Consider the following 17,745-nt stretch of genomic DNA (forward strand, 5'->3'; position numbering starts at 1 on the left):
GTGGACTGTCTAATGTTTGCAGCTATAACATTTTACAAAAAAGGCCTCTGAACTAAGCAACATAAATGTGACACTTATCTTCGAAAATAACTGCTTGTCGTTTCACTCCAAAACAATTACAAGGGTGATTCATATGACGATTTTCCAGTCCTCCTCCATATGGTTACGGTTTAGATGGTCAGCTTTGAAATAATGGTTTAAAGAAACCAGTGTTGACAGTAGGAAACAAACAGCAGCCTCAGGTTTCAAAGTCAGAAGCTTTGTTCCTCCAACTATCCACCTGTATCACCTCCATAAGAGCACTGAAAAATGTCCTTGTCAAGTGAACTTGTCATATTGGGCGTTTGAACAAATATTTTCGAGGGTGATTGTGATTCTTAAGGGGCGAGTTTTGTGTCGAGCATCACTTTACGCTGCAATAATCGCAGCAGTGTGACTTTGTCCATACTGTGTTCTGCTGACAGAGGGAGAGAGAGCGAGAGACGAAGATGATGAGCGGGGAGGGAGGCTGCTGCTATCATGCTAGCTGCGGGGCGAGCGTTCTGTCGCCCGTCCTGTCCTGTATGACAAGCAGCGAGTGTCTTGAAGCCGTTGATGGCTAGTGATGTATCTAGATCAGGCACTCGTGTTGTGCTGATCCCAGTGTGGCCCAGATGGTAAAACACCACGCTCTGCTGCCTCGCTGTCAGGGCACGCCCACCGGCTTTTCCCCAGCTTTGAGACCTTAAATAAATGATAATAAGCGATGGAATTGGGCCTAGTCATATCAGAGCTGTGTTTATGACAGCTGGAAAGTCTGAGGAATTGTGTAGGAGTGAGAAGTGGGCGACTTCACCTGCCAAACGGGATAAATATCCAAAAAAAAAAAAAAAAAAGGCATTACTGTACTCTGTTGGCGGTGGAAACAGGTAATGAGATCCAGTGAAGGGAAGAAGAGGAAGAGTGTAAGGAGACAGGATGTGTGGGAGTGCTGGCAGAACTGCACACACTTATTACAGATATGGTAACCTCCGTCTGATTCATGTGCACCCTAGGGCTTCCACCTGGCCCTGATAGAGGCGGGCATCTCTTTAAAAAGCCCTTTCTACCACGGGCAGCCCGGGAAGCGTCTGGGCGGTCCGAGCAGAGTGCCTCGTCATCATCAAACATTTACGAGAGCGGTCCTGCCTCGACACCAGAATTACATTTGAAATCCCACCAGTTACATCACAGCCACCTAAACATGGCAGCTGGAGCTTTAAATACCTGTATGTGAGAAGGGGGGGACTTCCATCTGCGAGAGCAACTGAGATGAATTTTTAGGAGATGTGCTCTTGAGAAAAAAGGGAACACCGCTTGCCTTTAGAGCTTCACGACCAGAAATAAAACGAGGATCAAATAGGATTTCATCACGTCAGGAGTGTGAGCGGGGGCTTATTATCATTTATTACTTCTATTTTTTTTATATATTTCCAGCAAACATAAGAAAAAGCATATGTGATGTGTTCTCTAGTCTCTAATTGTCAAACAAAATGCATGATCCAGAGGGGTTTTCCATATTAGTAGTTTGTAGTATATCACTTAAAACATCCATGACAACTGTGGTCCTTTAAAGCGGCACTAATTAATCTTCATATTAACAATGTGTAATGTACAAACTGTACAAATCCCTTCTGCTCTACAGCGAGCGACGTTAATGTTTTGGCTCACTCTCACTGCTCTCGTAGCAGCAGGTGGCAGTTTTCAGTGAAATGGACTAAAAAAGAAAACCTTGCACACTACATGCCCTGCACCAAACGGCACACAGACAAAGTTAGCAAGTAGCTGGTAAACATAGTGGGGCATTCAGCAGCTAAACGGACAGATATTTCCCTCGGGAGATGGTGGAGACCAAAACGGAGCCAAAAGGAGAGTGAGTGTTTTCTGTTATTCAGTTTCCATCAACACTTTTCACAACAATATTCGACCATTCAGCTCCTCTTGCTAACTTAACACATGCTACAGTCTGAGATGAATAGCATAGGTGCATAGGTGGCCCTGGTGGGATCGGAAGCATTAACCCTGACAGTGTCTGTGCCAGACTATGCTCAGCTAGGAAACCCCCTCAGCAAAAAAAGAAACCCTTCACCCCTCTTGCTTCTTAAAGTCAGAGAGCTCCAGACTGCAGGGTGAGCGGTAACTCGCGTCCTATAACCTTACTTAAGTACACTAGCTTGACATTTAGCCCTGCAGTCAACATGCAGGTTTGCTAAACTAGCTAATAAACAGGTCTCCTCTGTGAACAAAGGTACAGTAATGAACAGCACAAGCTCGTCCTGCTGGGAGGATTATACCAAATCAATAAGGTCAATTGAAGCTGAAGAAAACTCTAAGCTGTTAAGGTCAATCCACCTTTGAAGCACCTGAGAGACACACTCTTAACTCTCAACGATTTTCTCCCATTCTCAGTGTGTGTTTGTATTTGTGCTCAGGGGAAAGTGATGTGCATCCAATAATGAACTAAAGGAATCCTACTTCACTGAGAGAAAGTCACAACATCAGCACAACATGTACATTTCAGAACAGAATTACTGTAGAATAAAGTCTGTCGAAGCACCTTAAGTCTTCTACAACATGTATGTCGGTGCTAAAATCTTAATGTACAACATTTAATTGATGCTATGCAACAACACTGCTTCACCCGTCAGTGGGCATCAGCCCTCCTCCTCCATTGTGACCACCAACATTTCAGATTCAGAATTAAGCTTTGCTGGCACAACAGTACTACTTGATCTGATCTGATTTGATTTGAGAAAATGAGCAAAATCACATTTAGATATATGATATGAGATTTTGGTCACATTGCACAGATCGAGCCTGAATTACACCCAACCAACATTCAACTTGCATTTATAAACAAGTCACATTCATATGATCAGAATATGGTGTTTGCATGAGTCATGACTTACACTCGTTGCACTGACATGCCTGATTAACCAGATCAACATTTCTCATTATATAAAAATAGAGAGCAAATGCAACCACTGTGAATGCACATCCTCCAACCACATTCCCTCATACAGATGACACAGTTCCATACTGTATATTACTGCTGTATGCCGTGCTGTCATGTTTTTACAGCTTGCTCCGAATGTCTAAGATTCCTGGATTACTTTCACTTTAAACCACATTAAATTCACACCTTGTGCTCAGTAGAAAGGCATCAGACACTCTTAATCAGGACGTCTTCAAATCTGTCCACAGCAATCACGGGGATGGAGGATAGTGGCTATGCAAAAGATGAAAGCAGAGGAGCAGAGGGGGCAGGAGGTGAGGTGGTTAGTAATGTGATGGAGCTATGTCAGCTCTCTGGGGTAACCAGGTGAAGCTACGGTGGGTTGGCTGGTGCCTTAATTAGGCCAAATGACTCCTTCAAAAACTCATTAAAGCAGCCACTCAGCATGACGCCCACTGGGCCTCCTACGGTTTGCGCCCGCCACATGAGACCGGCTTGATCTGTTGGTTTTGTGCTCTTTGGTCTGTTCCGCCTGAATGATGGCGGATTTGTAAAGCCAAGGACCAATACGCTTTAGACTGCAAAGCTACAAGGTGATGCAAAACTGAGAAGGATAAACAGGGGATCTGTTTAGTCTGGTTTCACCTCACTTTGTTTCATTAAAGCCGCGTTTGAACTTTAAGCTGTTTGTTTAGTTTTTGGGTTAATAGTCAACAGATCTACCCGGTAAGAAAAAATTAAACAGAGGGGAATTATACGAAACAATGCATGTGGAAAAAAAAAGAATAATAAATCAGTGGAAAAGTGATAAATTGCATAAACAAACTGTAGCTGGGGGAATTTGTGCATGTAATTATAACAGTGTGCGCAGCGACAGAGCGCCTCGCCGCTCTGAGTTTACTCTCCCTCATGACAAAACAGTGTTGTTTTAATTATTTTAGTCTCGTGTTCATTTGACTATGACTCAACCATTTACAGAAAGACACAGACGGCAGTCTAAGAATCAGAGGGAAGACAACAATGTTTGTACTTTTGTTTTTTGAAAAATGTGTTACAGTGTAAATTACAGTGTAAGATGTACTGTGAATTGAATATTTTTGTATTTTGGACCTGGTTGGTCAAACAAAAGAAGAAATTTCCAGCTCTCTGTTAATCTTGAGCTCTGTGAAACTCCTGAAAGGATTTTTATGAGCAAAATTGAAAATATAATCAATCCATTAATGGACAATAAAAGTAATCATTAGCTGCAACCGTATTTAGGCCTTTTTCATTAGCATTCAAACACTGAAAGTTATTTAACTACATCCTTATTTTGTTCAAATGTACATGCATGATAAAGCTGCGTATAACATTACAGCGGTGTGCTCTGTTTGTATACAGTGATGAAATATGAGAAAAATGCACACAGGATTCCTTCTCTGCTCCAACAAGGCTTTCTGTCTCTTTCTTCACCTTGTTCGTGGAAAAAGCAACATTGGCTGTGACACATCGACCGGCCTCTCAGCAGGTCAGCGTCCGGCTTCAATACAGCTACATCACAACACGTCAATTCTTCGACGAGATACACTTCCCACCTTTTGTGCCAAAAGGTCACGGCTATCTCTCCGCTGTGGACCACTCAGATCAGATGACCGACGTGAACGCCGAAATCTTTGTGCGCAAACTCTAAGGATGGACCGTCTCCAGGGCTCGTTTGATCCTGCAGTTCTCAAAGCCTCCCAGGCTCACTGTTTACTGTCCACACACTGATCTAAACTCCATCTGTGTGTGTGTGTGTGTGTCATCAAGGCCTTGTGATCAGGAGTGATGGGTGCTCATCAGTCAAATGCCTGTATGCTGTTGCAGCAGACTGGGGGATTTTCTTCTCACTGATGCACAATACTGGACTTAAGTTAATCAATCTGTCAGTTCTTCTGCTTGACGACACACATGATGAGTGCGGCGATGGTTTGGATTTATTGAGTGAAGGAGGGCTCTCACTGAAGGATGGGATCTATCTAGACTGAATGCTTCAGTTGCTTTGCTGACATGCTGAGACACCAAAGTGGGAAAATCACACCACCCACCAGCTCAGGGCTGGTAAATTCTGTGTTGGTGAGGCTGCTGGGGGTGTCGACTCTGTCATCAGCTAAGCATCTGAAAATCAGCGTTCTATCATTGTCTTCTGTGTAAAAAAGAATCAAATTAATTGGTTATGCAATAGATGCTTCTACTAGTCACTTCAAAACACAACAGGACTGATATTCAGGCTAAATGTTTCGTGTTGCGCTTCATCAGAGTTGTGCAGGTAAGAGCCACCATGATTATTCTGATTAACCTCTTAACACTCTAGCCGACACAAACAGGTGGGCCAGAGGATTTTTAAGAGGTGCAGTGAAATTTAATCACAACTATTTTCATAATCCATTAATCATTTCAGTTTTTTTTTAGTTAATATGGAACATTTTATACTTACACCTTCTAGAAAGTGAGAATTGGTTTCCAGTATAATCAATGAAACTGTCCTGTGACTTAATGCCAATGACTTACAGGCAATTGGTTTTAGGGTCTTGATCACCCTGTTGGCATTTACTTAGTTCCGTCTAGATGTTAAACCAAGATTTAAGAAACCCTTATGAGATTTGGGTCAGGAGCTAAGGCTGTGACTACGGTTATAGTCACACACAGTTGGGATCAGCGACACACAATGACAAACAGCACAAACAAATCTCGTGAAAGTCACAGATCTGTGGTTACCATCTAGACACATCATATTTATTGTGCCAGTTCCAGCTGGTTTTCTCTTACACTGCGTACTGCTCGGTCCAAAAACATAATCTGAAAACATTAGCTCATTTCGGCTGTGACTCAAACATCTCTACACAATATGTGCTCAGCAGGTGTAGCCGGTAAAAAACATTAGAGATTAATCATTAGTTTTGAGCTTTAAGATGTTGTGATGGGCATTTTTCAGTGTTTTCTGTTGTTTTATAGATCTAACAGTTAATCAATGAATAAAGGGAAGTAATCGGCAGATAAGTCGATAACTAAAGTACAGACCTGATGCAGATCCTAAAAACTGTGACTTAAGGTAATAACAGGCTGAAAAGCATTGTTTCACTGCCCTCTCTGGTTCAAAGTTTCAGGCTGGTCACCCATCTAACCACAGCCGACTGACTAGGTGGAGCAAAAACCAGATTTTCAGCTTTCAGACTGCTCTGGTGATTTAAGTTCTGCATATGTTGTGACAGAAAGATATATCGATGCAGCAGAGACAAAGATATCCTGTCTTGTAGTCCTTTAGTTATCTGACAAGTTAGTAAACTGATAGCATTCTTCATCAGACCCTCACTGTCTGGTAAACACTATCAAGCCTTTAAAACTTCACATCTCCAGTTCGTGACATAGACTTTCTGTGATGAATAAGTAGCCTCTAAGCCTAAAAAACAGCATTTTCTCTGGCCTGACAAAGCTCCTGCAGAGCCACTGCAGACCTCATGCATCTGTTTTCACAGGCTGAGTAATACACTGATTGCGAGGTGTAAAATCCCCTTCAAGATGCTCTTTAAAGACTTTTCGTCTTCAAGCCTCATTTTCTGGATACATGATTCACCTTCCCTAAATAGCCACTTTACATTTAACACGCAGCTTCTTAAAAGGGTCAGGCCGCCCAAGTGTTTAGTAGAACAAAACAACAACAGTGTATTGTCTCATTGAAACAAGTGTTGAGATAGCTGTCAATGAGATTTCTGCCGCCAAGTCGATACAGTCGTGTATGTGTGAAAAGTAAGAACTGACGTCAAACTTAATGCTCTGTTTACTCTACAGACCTGCATGGAAACATTTATGCCCCAATTGGACAGAGCCCAGGGAGGCTTTTTGTAAAAGTTTTCAATGACAGTGGTGACTATTGCTTGCTGCTTTTGCATTGTTGAGCGCTTTGTGTGTTTGCAGGTTCGCCTAAAAGCCTGAAACTCTGTGCAGAAAAGCATCCAGCATCATTTGCATTTTTTTCACACTGTCCAGTCAGATGAAATGAGAGGTGGGCCTAACCAGCATCCAGGTGAAGCTCCTCTTTCTGAGGGTCTCATGTAATGACACGGTTCTCTGATTCCCTGTATTCAACATACTGCTTGGGAACGGCCTCTCACCCTCAATCGCAGCCAGAGAAAGCGCCCTCTATTGTTTTATTCTTTATGCAGATGTTCATACACTAAGCTAAGTAGCTAACTACCTAAAAAGCACAACAGGTACAGATCTATGAGTTTACTTCATATCACAATAACAGTTAAACTAAACACAGGTGACTCGGTGTTTATAATCATAAAAAAGATGTAGCAAGCTGGTCTTGTTTTTAAATTGTATGCTTCAACACAAAGGGCAGTGCAGTGCGCCTTGTGTTTTGCATCCTGCAAAAAGAAAAAAGAAGCTCTGTCTGACTGGATCATTAGAAAAACCATCTACTGTATGAAAAACGTCCGGTGACTATGCAGAGTAACATTGGGAACATTGTTTCTGGAGAGGTATGCTTCCTGTGGAGTTCATCAAGTGCACATCAATTTTTTTTAAGCTTTCAGCAACATTAACAAAATACCATTCATCTCCATTGATTTGAAGCGGCAGTATATATCTTTGAGGTAAACACTGCATGAAATCTGCAGGGCTTCTATCATCATGGTTTTCAAGTCATTTCAACTGCACACTACACTTATACACATTGTTGTTTGGACTACACTTCCCATTTTCAAGGCAAATCAACACAATACTCAGTACTTTAATATTTAGTCCTTCACAGGTCACTTGTTAGGTGTGCCAGAGAGCTGTCCATACCGCTACATCGCCTCCTGACAGAAACAATACACAGCGTGATGGTGCTATGACTCAAAACTCCTTTACAGCCATGAAACAAATGTCACTGCTGTTTTTCACTACAGTGCCCATCCATCCATTTTCTATGACTACGTGTTCCCGTTCACGGTCACATGGGCCGGCTTACACGTTACATTATGCTTGCATGTATAAGAACAGCAGTTTGAGGGAAAACAAAGATGACTCATAACTCTTAACAGAAGAACTTTTCTTTTATGATGCCATCATTTCCTTTCGAAAGAACATTTATTTTGTCCAGATGATGGCTTCCTCCTTTTGGAAGAGAAAGCCCCTTCACTGGCTCTGATCTTAAAATCGTTCAGGTCATTACCAGGCTGACTTTCTCTGTCGAGCCATTATTAGGCTTTTATCTTAGACCAAACGTAAAAAGGCAACAGAAGCTCGGCCTCCTGCAGCAGCTGGCTGATTTTAGGTCAGTGGAAACATAATTCAGTGCATAGTCTTTGTTCTTCTACTTATTGTGTGTCTCAATGCACGTTTGCAAGAGTTAGTTTTTTCCGGTATGATTAAAAGCACAACATATCCCTGCACCTATGGAGAGAGATGATAGTGGATAATCAAATATCACAAGACCTTTGACTCTGCCTAAACACCTATACTTATAATACAAATGTATTTTTAGTATAAATATATACTATAAATGAGCATACATACATATATAGTGATATCTTGTTGTAATCAGATGATAGTCTACTGACGACTGGTGCATTTAGAGTTGATTAACTGATTAGTCAATAGAGCAGCAACTATTTTGATTATCAATCAATTGTTTGAGTCATTTTTAATGCAAAAATGGCAAAAACCTGCTGCTTCCAGCTTTTTATATGTGTGGATTTGGAGCTTTTCCCTGTTTTAGATTATGCTAAACTAAATATTTTTGGGTGCTGGACTGTTGGTCTGACAAAATGAGTAAGATTAAGGCATTTATGTTTTATGTTTTGTCTGATGTTTTACAGAACAGTCAAACATGTACTGCATGCAGCAGTTACCAGAGAAGACATACTATGATATAATACTGATGGGTGACAAATTAAAGGGAAAATCTGAATAAATGAGTGAACATAGCAACATGGCGACGGCAGATGCTTCCATACAGCACAGGAGAGGTCACCAAAACATTCATCATTTTTCTTATCCATTAATCTGCTGATTCTTTTCCTCACTAATCGTTTTATCTATGAAATAATATCAAAACAGTAAAGTCATTAACACAGTTCCACAAATGGCTATTTGAAGCGTTCCCATTGATTATTTTTCTCCAATCAACAGTCCATAACCCAAAGATATTAATTTTAGATCTCCGAGGAATGAAATTTCAGTCTCAGCTTTCTAAGCCAACATCGTCAAGAGGAGCTTAAAGTGCTCAAAATAGCAATACAGTTCCATGACAACTGGGCAACTGGGCAAACTCCATCTGCTGAAACAGGCCATGAGTTGTGATCTAACGCTCCAGAACACCTACGATAAGGACCTTGTGGTGAGACTCTTCTGAGAACTGTTTCCGGGCGAAAAATAAACTTTCAGCGATGATTTACCATCACAGAAACCCAACAAGAAGAGCCCAGTGCCAAATCAACATTTGGCTTTATGACTTAATCAATCATTAAATGTGTTGCTGTTATAGTTTCTGTCAATTATCAACTCTAGCGTGATGAACATGGTATGAATCACCACCAGATTTCAACACTTAAGGAAGATTTTGGGGAATGTGAGAGAAAAGCAGCACGTTTGAGAAGCTGAAACCGGAGATTATTAGTCTGTTTGATTCAAAATGTACTGAAACTTTCAATCGTCTCAAAAAGAATCGAAAAAGTCACTGAGTAATTTTCTGGATGGATCGACTAGTTGATTCATTGACAGAGTGTCACAGTTCTAAAATAGACAGATACAACGATCAGGACAGAAGTACAGAGACTGACATACACCCAGGAATTAGGATGGAGAAATATTTTCAAATGAATAAATAAGATGTGATTAAAGGTGACTATAATGTAGGCGAGCCTCCGTCCCTCGGACTCCCTCCCAACCCCTTACAATCTATCTCCATCTACAGTACACTCCTCTACTATCTCTACTATTAGAGCTACAGTAAGAAGAGAGCGGAGAGGAGGATACCTCGGTGATAAAACTGACAAAATCTGAACCAAACACAGTCCCCGCATGCTTCATTTACCCTCCAAGCACAAAAAACCTTAAATAAAATATGAATTTGAGCAATGCTGCATTATTACCAGGCACGAAAGGTGGCTATTTGCTGTGTTAAAAGCATAAATTCCCACAGCTCTGCATGTGGCAGCTGTATGAGAGCTCTGAGAGGAGACAATACAGTAAAGACATGTCAACTCTGACCTCCATCTGGCGATCCTCCAAAGGCAAACTGCTGCCAACGGCACAAAATCAGCTGCATTTCCCTCCCAATCCCATTTAAAGTCCCTATAATATCAGTCAACTTCCACTGCTGTGATACAAACAGAAAACTGACCCTTAAAATGATGCATTTTAGGCTCAAATCAATTATAATAAACTGTACTTTTGCCCAGAATGGAGTTTGTAGTGCCTTTATTTCATGCATCCATCTCACAGACCCACACTTGCTCACTGTCAAGTGTCAAATATCACATTGCAGAACAATTTCACGCACATGAATGTGTACTATGTATCTGTGACAGCAGTAAAGTGTGTGGGAAACCAGCAGCATTTCTTACTCACCTACAAGAAACCGTGAGTTCAACTTTGGTGGCAGGTATGGCAGCGGTGAAAGGGTCCGCGTCCCCAATACACGCCATCTTCATGGAGCTGCTGCTTGGTTGATCACAAATCGCCCGGTATCCAGCGCCTTAGCGGCGGCATGAGAGGAGCCCAGAGAAGAGCAGGGGGGTTAAAAAAAAAAAAAAAGGAGGGTGGGAATTAATAATAGGCAGGAAACCTCCGCAAAGAGGAGACAAGAAGCCGTTTTGTTTGTGGAAGCGCGATGCGAAGGGGATGGAGAAACGCGGACGCGGAGCTGCAGCGCGCTGGAGTCGCGTCTTTGTGCGCCTCGGTGCTCCGGAGGAGAGAGGACAGCGTAAAGGGGAGGGAAGAAACACACATACACACACGGAGAGAGAGGCATGCACAAGTGGGAGTGTACAGTATTTACTGGTAAGGACCAAACAGCTTGAACACAAAATATACTTTCGCCTCTTCTTAAGAAATGAGTCAAGGGTTCAGAATGTGATTGGGTTTAGATACAATTTAAGGTTTCGGCTCTGGAGATTAAATTGTTTTGTGTGGATAATGGGTTAAAATGGTCGTGTGTAGTTTGGGTGATAATTCGGCGGTGACATTTTAAGTTAAAATCGACTGAAAAGGCAGAAAAAAAAACATAATTATACATCATGCTAGCAACTCTGTGAGGCTGAATTAGCATATTAGCTGTATTAGCTAAAAATAGCTAACAATCAGTTTGTCTAAAAGATAGTCAGTATTTCACGGTATTTCCAGAATCTGTAAAAAAAAAAAACCTTCTAATATAACAATATTTCATCAGCTAACCGTAATGTGTCAGGGTTAAAAAATAGCAAAACAGACCTTTAAGGTGTTTCCCAAGTTGAGTCTCTTCTGGAAGGCGGCCATCTTTGTTTTGAGGCGACTACAAGTTGTGAGTTTTTAAATCATATTTTTATATATATTAATTTCAGAACAATGATTTGTGTGTGAAGTGTTTTTAAATAAACCTTTTGGATTTTTCCAAAAATTGCTGGTAAATGATAATCTAGAGAGACTGAAGGTTAGGATTAGCTAAACATGCTAATGTTAGCGCGCTAAGAAGTGACCAGTCTGGCATGCAGAAGCATTAAACCTGGGTGACATTAAACATGTATAACAAATATTTTGGCTTCTGGTCTTAGTTTAGCATCCTGTTGGTGTAAAGTCCACACAAATAATTTCCCATTTGATTTGTGCCATGAATCATATACATAATGTTGCCAATTTTGCAAGTCACGAAAGTTGCAGTCTGGCATAAAGACAGTAAAACAGTAAAACAGCATTCAAGCCGATGATGAGTGTGATGATGAAGTGTTGACACAGGCGTTATAAACTCTATTTTGTGGTATGTCAATTTTTAATACCTCACTTTTGTTGTTACAGCTTTACCTGGTGGTGGGACAAGTTGGAACACCTATGAAGTCAAATGTAAAGTTAGGATTGGTTGAGCTGGGGTTAGATATGAGGAATAGATCGGAGGCTACATAAGGTAATATGTCCACGAGAGTGACATTTTCAAAATATAAGCGAGATGTTTGTGTTTGGATTTGTGTTGTGGACAGTATAGGGTCAGAAAACTGGTCCCTAGAAGATTAAACATGTATTTTTTTGGGTTAAAATGTCTTTAAGAAATGGGTTTGGGCAGGTAAAGGTTAGGGTTAAGATTATGGTAAACCTCCAGGGAATCAAAACAAGTCAATACAATTACTTCCTCCTTTTTAACATAAATGAGACTTTGCTGTTACGCAGAGGCTGTTCTGTTATCTAATAACTTGCTTGCACAAATGTTCTGAACTTCTCTAATCATGTAGATGAGGTTGACACTAATTTTCCTTACAACCAACTTTTAAAGTATTAAAGTAATTGAGATGGAAACTTGCAATGAAAACAGGAGGTTGGCTTTTCCTCCATCCAAATATAACTCACCGTTCACCGGAGAGCCAGCTGAGTTATCCTCGTGGGGCGGAGAAAATGCAATTATCTGTGTTTGGAATATAATTGAAAAGCAATAAACCCCACAGTGAGACTCCAATACACCAACAAACATTAACAAACAATGTTAATTTTCAAATGATTTAAGCTGTGCCGTGTCAAGCAAAAGTAGTTATGGATTACTGTAATCAGGCTGCACATTAATTATTACTATTCTGCAAACCTGCAGGTTTTACAGCACACTTCATTCTCAGCTCACTCAAGTCGTAAAGGTGCGTCACACGAGCTGAGGCGGCGTCAGACCTGAAAGGTAGGTCATGCCGAGCTGATGGCATTGTGATTGGACAGGAAAGTGTCTCCGCTGGAGCCGGATAACAACGACCACCTGAGCAAAACAAACTCAATTAACCAGTCCAGCATGAAAGTGGGAGCTAAAAATGGGAATATGTGTGTCAGCTCCAGTTAGTGTGAAGAAGTAGACAGAAAGTTCATCCTGCAGGTCAAACACCTGTTCACTTGTGTTTTCTGTGGGGATTTGCTGCTTTTTCCAGCCCTTGCGAGAGATCAAAATGGTTAGCCTCCTCTTATAGTGCTGTGGAGCAGTTGGGGTGCCTGTGCATTGGGTACATGGGAATATTAGATTCAACTTTATTGTCATTACACCTGTACAGTACAAGGCAATGAAATGCAGTTTGGCATCTAACCAGAAGTGCAATTTGTAGCAAGTGCAGAAATATATAAAGGGTATGTACAGAATATACAGAAGGGTGTTTACAGATGCTATATACAGATTAGTGCTATGAACGTGTGTGCTAGTAACTACAGGTATAAATATAAATATAATATACGGATTAGACTGAGAATGGAATGTACATATAACACAGGTGTATACAGGTTGAGGTGATATACATACTACCTAGATTTAAATACTATATTTACAGAGGACAGTATGGTGATGTGTCGGGGCAGGGGGGTCAGTGGGGGGCAGAGTTCAGTAGGGAGACAGCTCTGGGGAAAAAGCTGTTCCTCAGTCTGGTGGTCCTGGTTCGGAGGCTCCTGAAGCGCCTGCTGGAGGGTATAATAATATTATACATTATACGGTGTAGCGACGGAGGCGTGAGTGTGAGTGTGAGTGTCTGTCTGTGTCTACGTGTCGGCTCTGTGACTGACTGGTGAGCGGTCCAAGGTGAACCATTTGCCCAGAGTCAGCTGGGATTGGATCCAGCTCCCCTGCGACCCTGAAGGAGAAGCGGTATAGATGATGGATGCACGGATGAAATGACAATTAGATAATAAGACATAACTACATCTATATATTTAATTAATCAGCTGTAACCTGAGTGCGTGAACAATACTTGGAAAGCAAACAGATATCTAAAGAGCTCAAAATAATGAATATACAGTTGTGTATAAATGGCTCAAATGTCTAGTTTCTGCCACTAGCAATATTAGTATTAATAAATTATGAACTTGACTTAACCAACCTCTCATTTCAGACAATTTTTCTCCTTTATTGGACAACTGACAGCGAAGAGAGAGTTGGAGAGAGAGACGGGGGAGCACCGGTGCAGTTACATGTTATGCTCTGTAATCGTTTGGCTTTAACTGTATGAAAAAATGCTGCTAATGAGATCATGTCTGTGATAAAATCAAATGAGCACATTTGTTGGTGTCTATGCAGGAGTGCTTGAGCTCATCTGACAGGGCTGTAGGGGAATGTCTGACTAAGTGATTTTTCCCTCCTCTCATTGTTTTATTTGAATAATTTCTAGAGGCCTGAAAGGTAAAACAATCTGGTATCACCCCAAAACGGAAAAAAAAAAGAGTTCACCGCCCCGCTAGCAGCTCTGTGAGGCTGTACGTAGGCAGAGTGGTGTTTAAATCCAAATGTGAGTTGACTGTTTACCATCTGAGTTTAGCGTGTTGGCATGTAAACATTTGCTAATTAGCGTTAAACACTAAACTCCAGCTGAGCCTGATGGGAACATCGTTCGCTCTGAAGGTCTTTGCTCTCAAGTTTTGAACCGATGGCGGCATTACAGGAAAATTCACCAAAGTTATTACAAATTATGCTGAAGGGAAGAGGAACACATTTCATGGCAAGACCACGCAACAGCAAATATGTCAACCTCATGGTCGTACTAAAGGAAACGTCAGGGGATCGTTTCTGGGTTTTATCCTCTGGTGAACATGAACGTCTGCACCAGACTTCATGATGTTTCTGTCTGGACCAAAGAGGTGAACCGACCAACAGTCAGAGCCATCGTTAGAGTCGTGGCCAAAAGCTAGAAGATGATCTTATCTTTCATCCTGTGTGCCCTCACATTTATTTTGTGACCTCTGGAGGGACCACGACCCTCATGTTTGGGATAATGACATACTGAATAGTCCACTCAGTGATGAATTTAGATATTTGATTTCATGGTATGTTTAAGATTGTAAGTTAAAGTAAGGGCAGGTTAACTAGTCTTTATATTTTCATTATATATAACCTCAGGTTTCTTCTTCTTTATATATTTAACAAACTCTATAAATAAACCAATATATTACATGGCCAAATACACATGAGTAAGTATGTGGACGCTTGAAAATTAAACTCATTCCAAAACCACAGGCATCCATCTGCTATCATAACAGGCTCCAACCTTCTGGTTTCAGGTTTTCAAAAAAGAGTCTGACTGCAGGGATTTGCTCCCATTCAGCCACGAGAGCGCCAGTGAGGTCCAACACTGATGCCGGGCGATAAGGCTGGGCTCTCCGCCAGCGTCCCAGGTCATCCCAAAGGTGCTGGATGGGATTGAGGTCAGGGCTCGGCTATCATGTTGAAACAGGAAAGGATCCTCCACAAACTGTTGTCACAAAGTTGGAAGAACTCTACTGTCTCAATATCACTGCGTCCTGTAGAATAAAGATTTGCCTTAATTGGACGTGAAGGTACAGAACCATGAAAAGGTTTATAGACGGTGGTGTCCACATACTTTCCTCATGTAGTGTAAGTGCATGAGAACATTAGTAACTACTACGTAAGCTACATCAGGCCTCTCCGTCCTGTATCAAATGTTTCTGTCACAGAGCTGAAACTGAACTCAATGTGATTTCCACAATTTGAGTGTAATTTTCTGGCTAAAATGATGATAGTTACCCAGCAGCCCACCTGAATTCAGCACCTGGTTATTTGCACAACATCAAAACAACCCCAAGGTGATCCAACTCGGACATTTTCCTCTAAGACATCAGGAAAAAATGAATGGGTAACTGAAGTGACTTTATTCCGTCTTGTCGTGGTGTTGCTCTCCTGCGGCTGCATCGCAGACTCGTTTCCCTCTGAGACTCTTATCCAGGTAAAACACCTCAGAGAAAATGAGCACACGAGTGCTGGAAGCACCTTCGCTTGTGAAAAGAATTTAAATATCTTCTTCATGCTGACATTTGAGTGCAAAAACTGTCAGCTTCACACATTTAATGACTTGTTTCTTAGCAGATTGCAGTTGTTGACAAGTACACGGTGTGCTGGATTAGGTGTGTTGGGCTTTTAACTAACTAAAGTTAATAATCAACATCTAAACTTTTTTTTATTTGTCGTTCTAAAACACAACCACAGCTGTATTGGCTCTAAAACCTTATCATACTGTGTAGAACTGTGTATGTGACAAATAAAGGTCTCATCTTGTCTTATCTCATGCTGCCATTAGCATTTAGCTCGGCCTTAAGGAGCCACTGGCATCAATCTGTTTAGATCTGCTGGGAGCGATGACCAGGGCTCTAAATGATCTCAGCCTTTACATTCAGTACAAGTGCAATATTAGCTCCATCCAGCAGCTGAGGGACCGACCCAGGAGAGGTGTTGAGTGTGATCATTGGTAATAAGGAAGGGGTTGTGATTTAGAGACGGCTTGGTCAGACTCCTCGGTGTAGTTGTGCCATAAATGAGCTTTATTACTGGGAACTGTTTTATCATCACTTGTACTTCCTCCAAAGTAGTTTTATCGTCTTCCTGACTTTTGTCATTAGGTCTTTGCTGATCTATATCGGCCACGAAATCATTAGTCATTTAGAACTACACTTTGATTTGAAGACAAAAATCCTTGAAAGCTTTATTTGTTTCTTTTTGCTTATTCTATCCATCCTTTAATATTGCATCTGAAGCTTCAGTAGAGGACGTTGTTTGACTTTAATCAGAATACTTGCATGACTTGACTTTGGGTTTATTCTGTTAGCTTTAAGCTGCCGGTGTATCTGGACCGACAGAACTGTATTATATCCATGCCTCAATGCCAAATAGATTTCAAGTTATCGGTGTGAAGCAGCTCTGACTGTCTGCTCCTAATTACTGTCTCCGCAATCTCCCTCTCTCTTAATTTGCCAGAGAGACACACAGTCTTGCTTTGATAGATGTATAAAGTTTCTCTAAAATGTATTAACCTCCTCAACCCTGTCCGACCCACTGCTGGATCCATTATTACAAAGTCGTGTTGTGCAGGTGAGCATTGTTCAAGCCCACTGAACTTTATTTTAAACTCTAATTAAGATCCCGAACTTTCCAGAGACTCTGAGTATAGTGTTTAAAAAAGCTGAAGACACCCCGTTGCACAGCAGTGCTTCTCTCCTGGGCGCCAGCTGGTGCAGGGTAAACCAGAGTAGACCAAAAAAATCAATACTCCAGCGCACACCAGAATACTGACCGACACACCGACACCTGGTTAATGTAGTTTGTTCAGAAAATAGCAGCAGTCAGCATTAAAGGTACCGTAACAAGGTCAAATCTAATCCACTGATTAAAAAATACCCATCACAATTTCCAAGAACCCAAAGACACTGAATTTGATGTAAAGTAATAAAGACATTTTCCGTGAAGGTAAGAAACGAATGAAATAACGCAGCAAATTCTCAGGTTTGAGAAGCTGAAACCAGCAAATGTTTTGGCAGTTCGGTTTGGAAAATTACAAAAGTGTTTGACTGCTATGTTTTCTGATGATCTACCAAGTAATCGACTTCATCTTTGCAGCAAAGTTTATTTCTACTTTAAGGGGTAATTGAGGGAAAAATACAAGTTTAAGGGGTTACAGGATTATTATTTTAATCAAATTTGTGTTTTTACTTTTGCAGCTGTACACAACAGAAAGTCTTGACTAGAATGGCCTTCATACACAAAAACAATAGTAACGACGTCTTTATTGCAGTCAAATATTAGCACATTAATGAGAGTTCTCTATGAAAGGAAC

At 41.2% G+C, this 17,745-nt stretch overlaps 1 protein-coding gene across 1 annotated transcript in view; it reads right to left on the minus strand.

Moving 5' to 3' along the window:
• LOC139201113 (copine-8-like) overlaps positions 1–10,635 on the minus strand; it is a 58,106-nt gene extending 47,471 nt beyond the window's left edge. Inside the window, exon 1 of the mRNA XM_070830349.1 lies at positions 10,553–10,635. Coding sequence (XP_070686450.1) covers positions 10,553–10,635 — 83 coding nt within the window. The remainder of the gene's footprint in view (positions 1–10,552) is intronic.
• Between the last annotated feature and the right edge of the window lie 7,110 nt (positions 10,636–17,745).

The sequence above is a fragment of the Pempheris klunzingeri genome, chromosome 5, assembly GCF_042242105.1.
Source record: "Pempheris klunzingeri isolate RE-2024b chromosome 5, fPemKlu1.hap1, whole genome shotgun sequence".
Classification (NCBI taxonomy): domain Eukaryota; kingdom Metazoa; phylum Chordata; class Actinopteri; order Acropomatiformes; family Pempheridae; genus Pempheris; species Pempheris klunzingeri.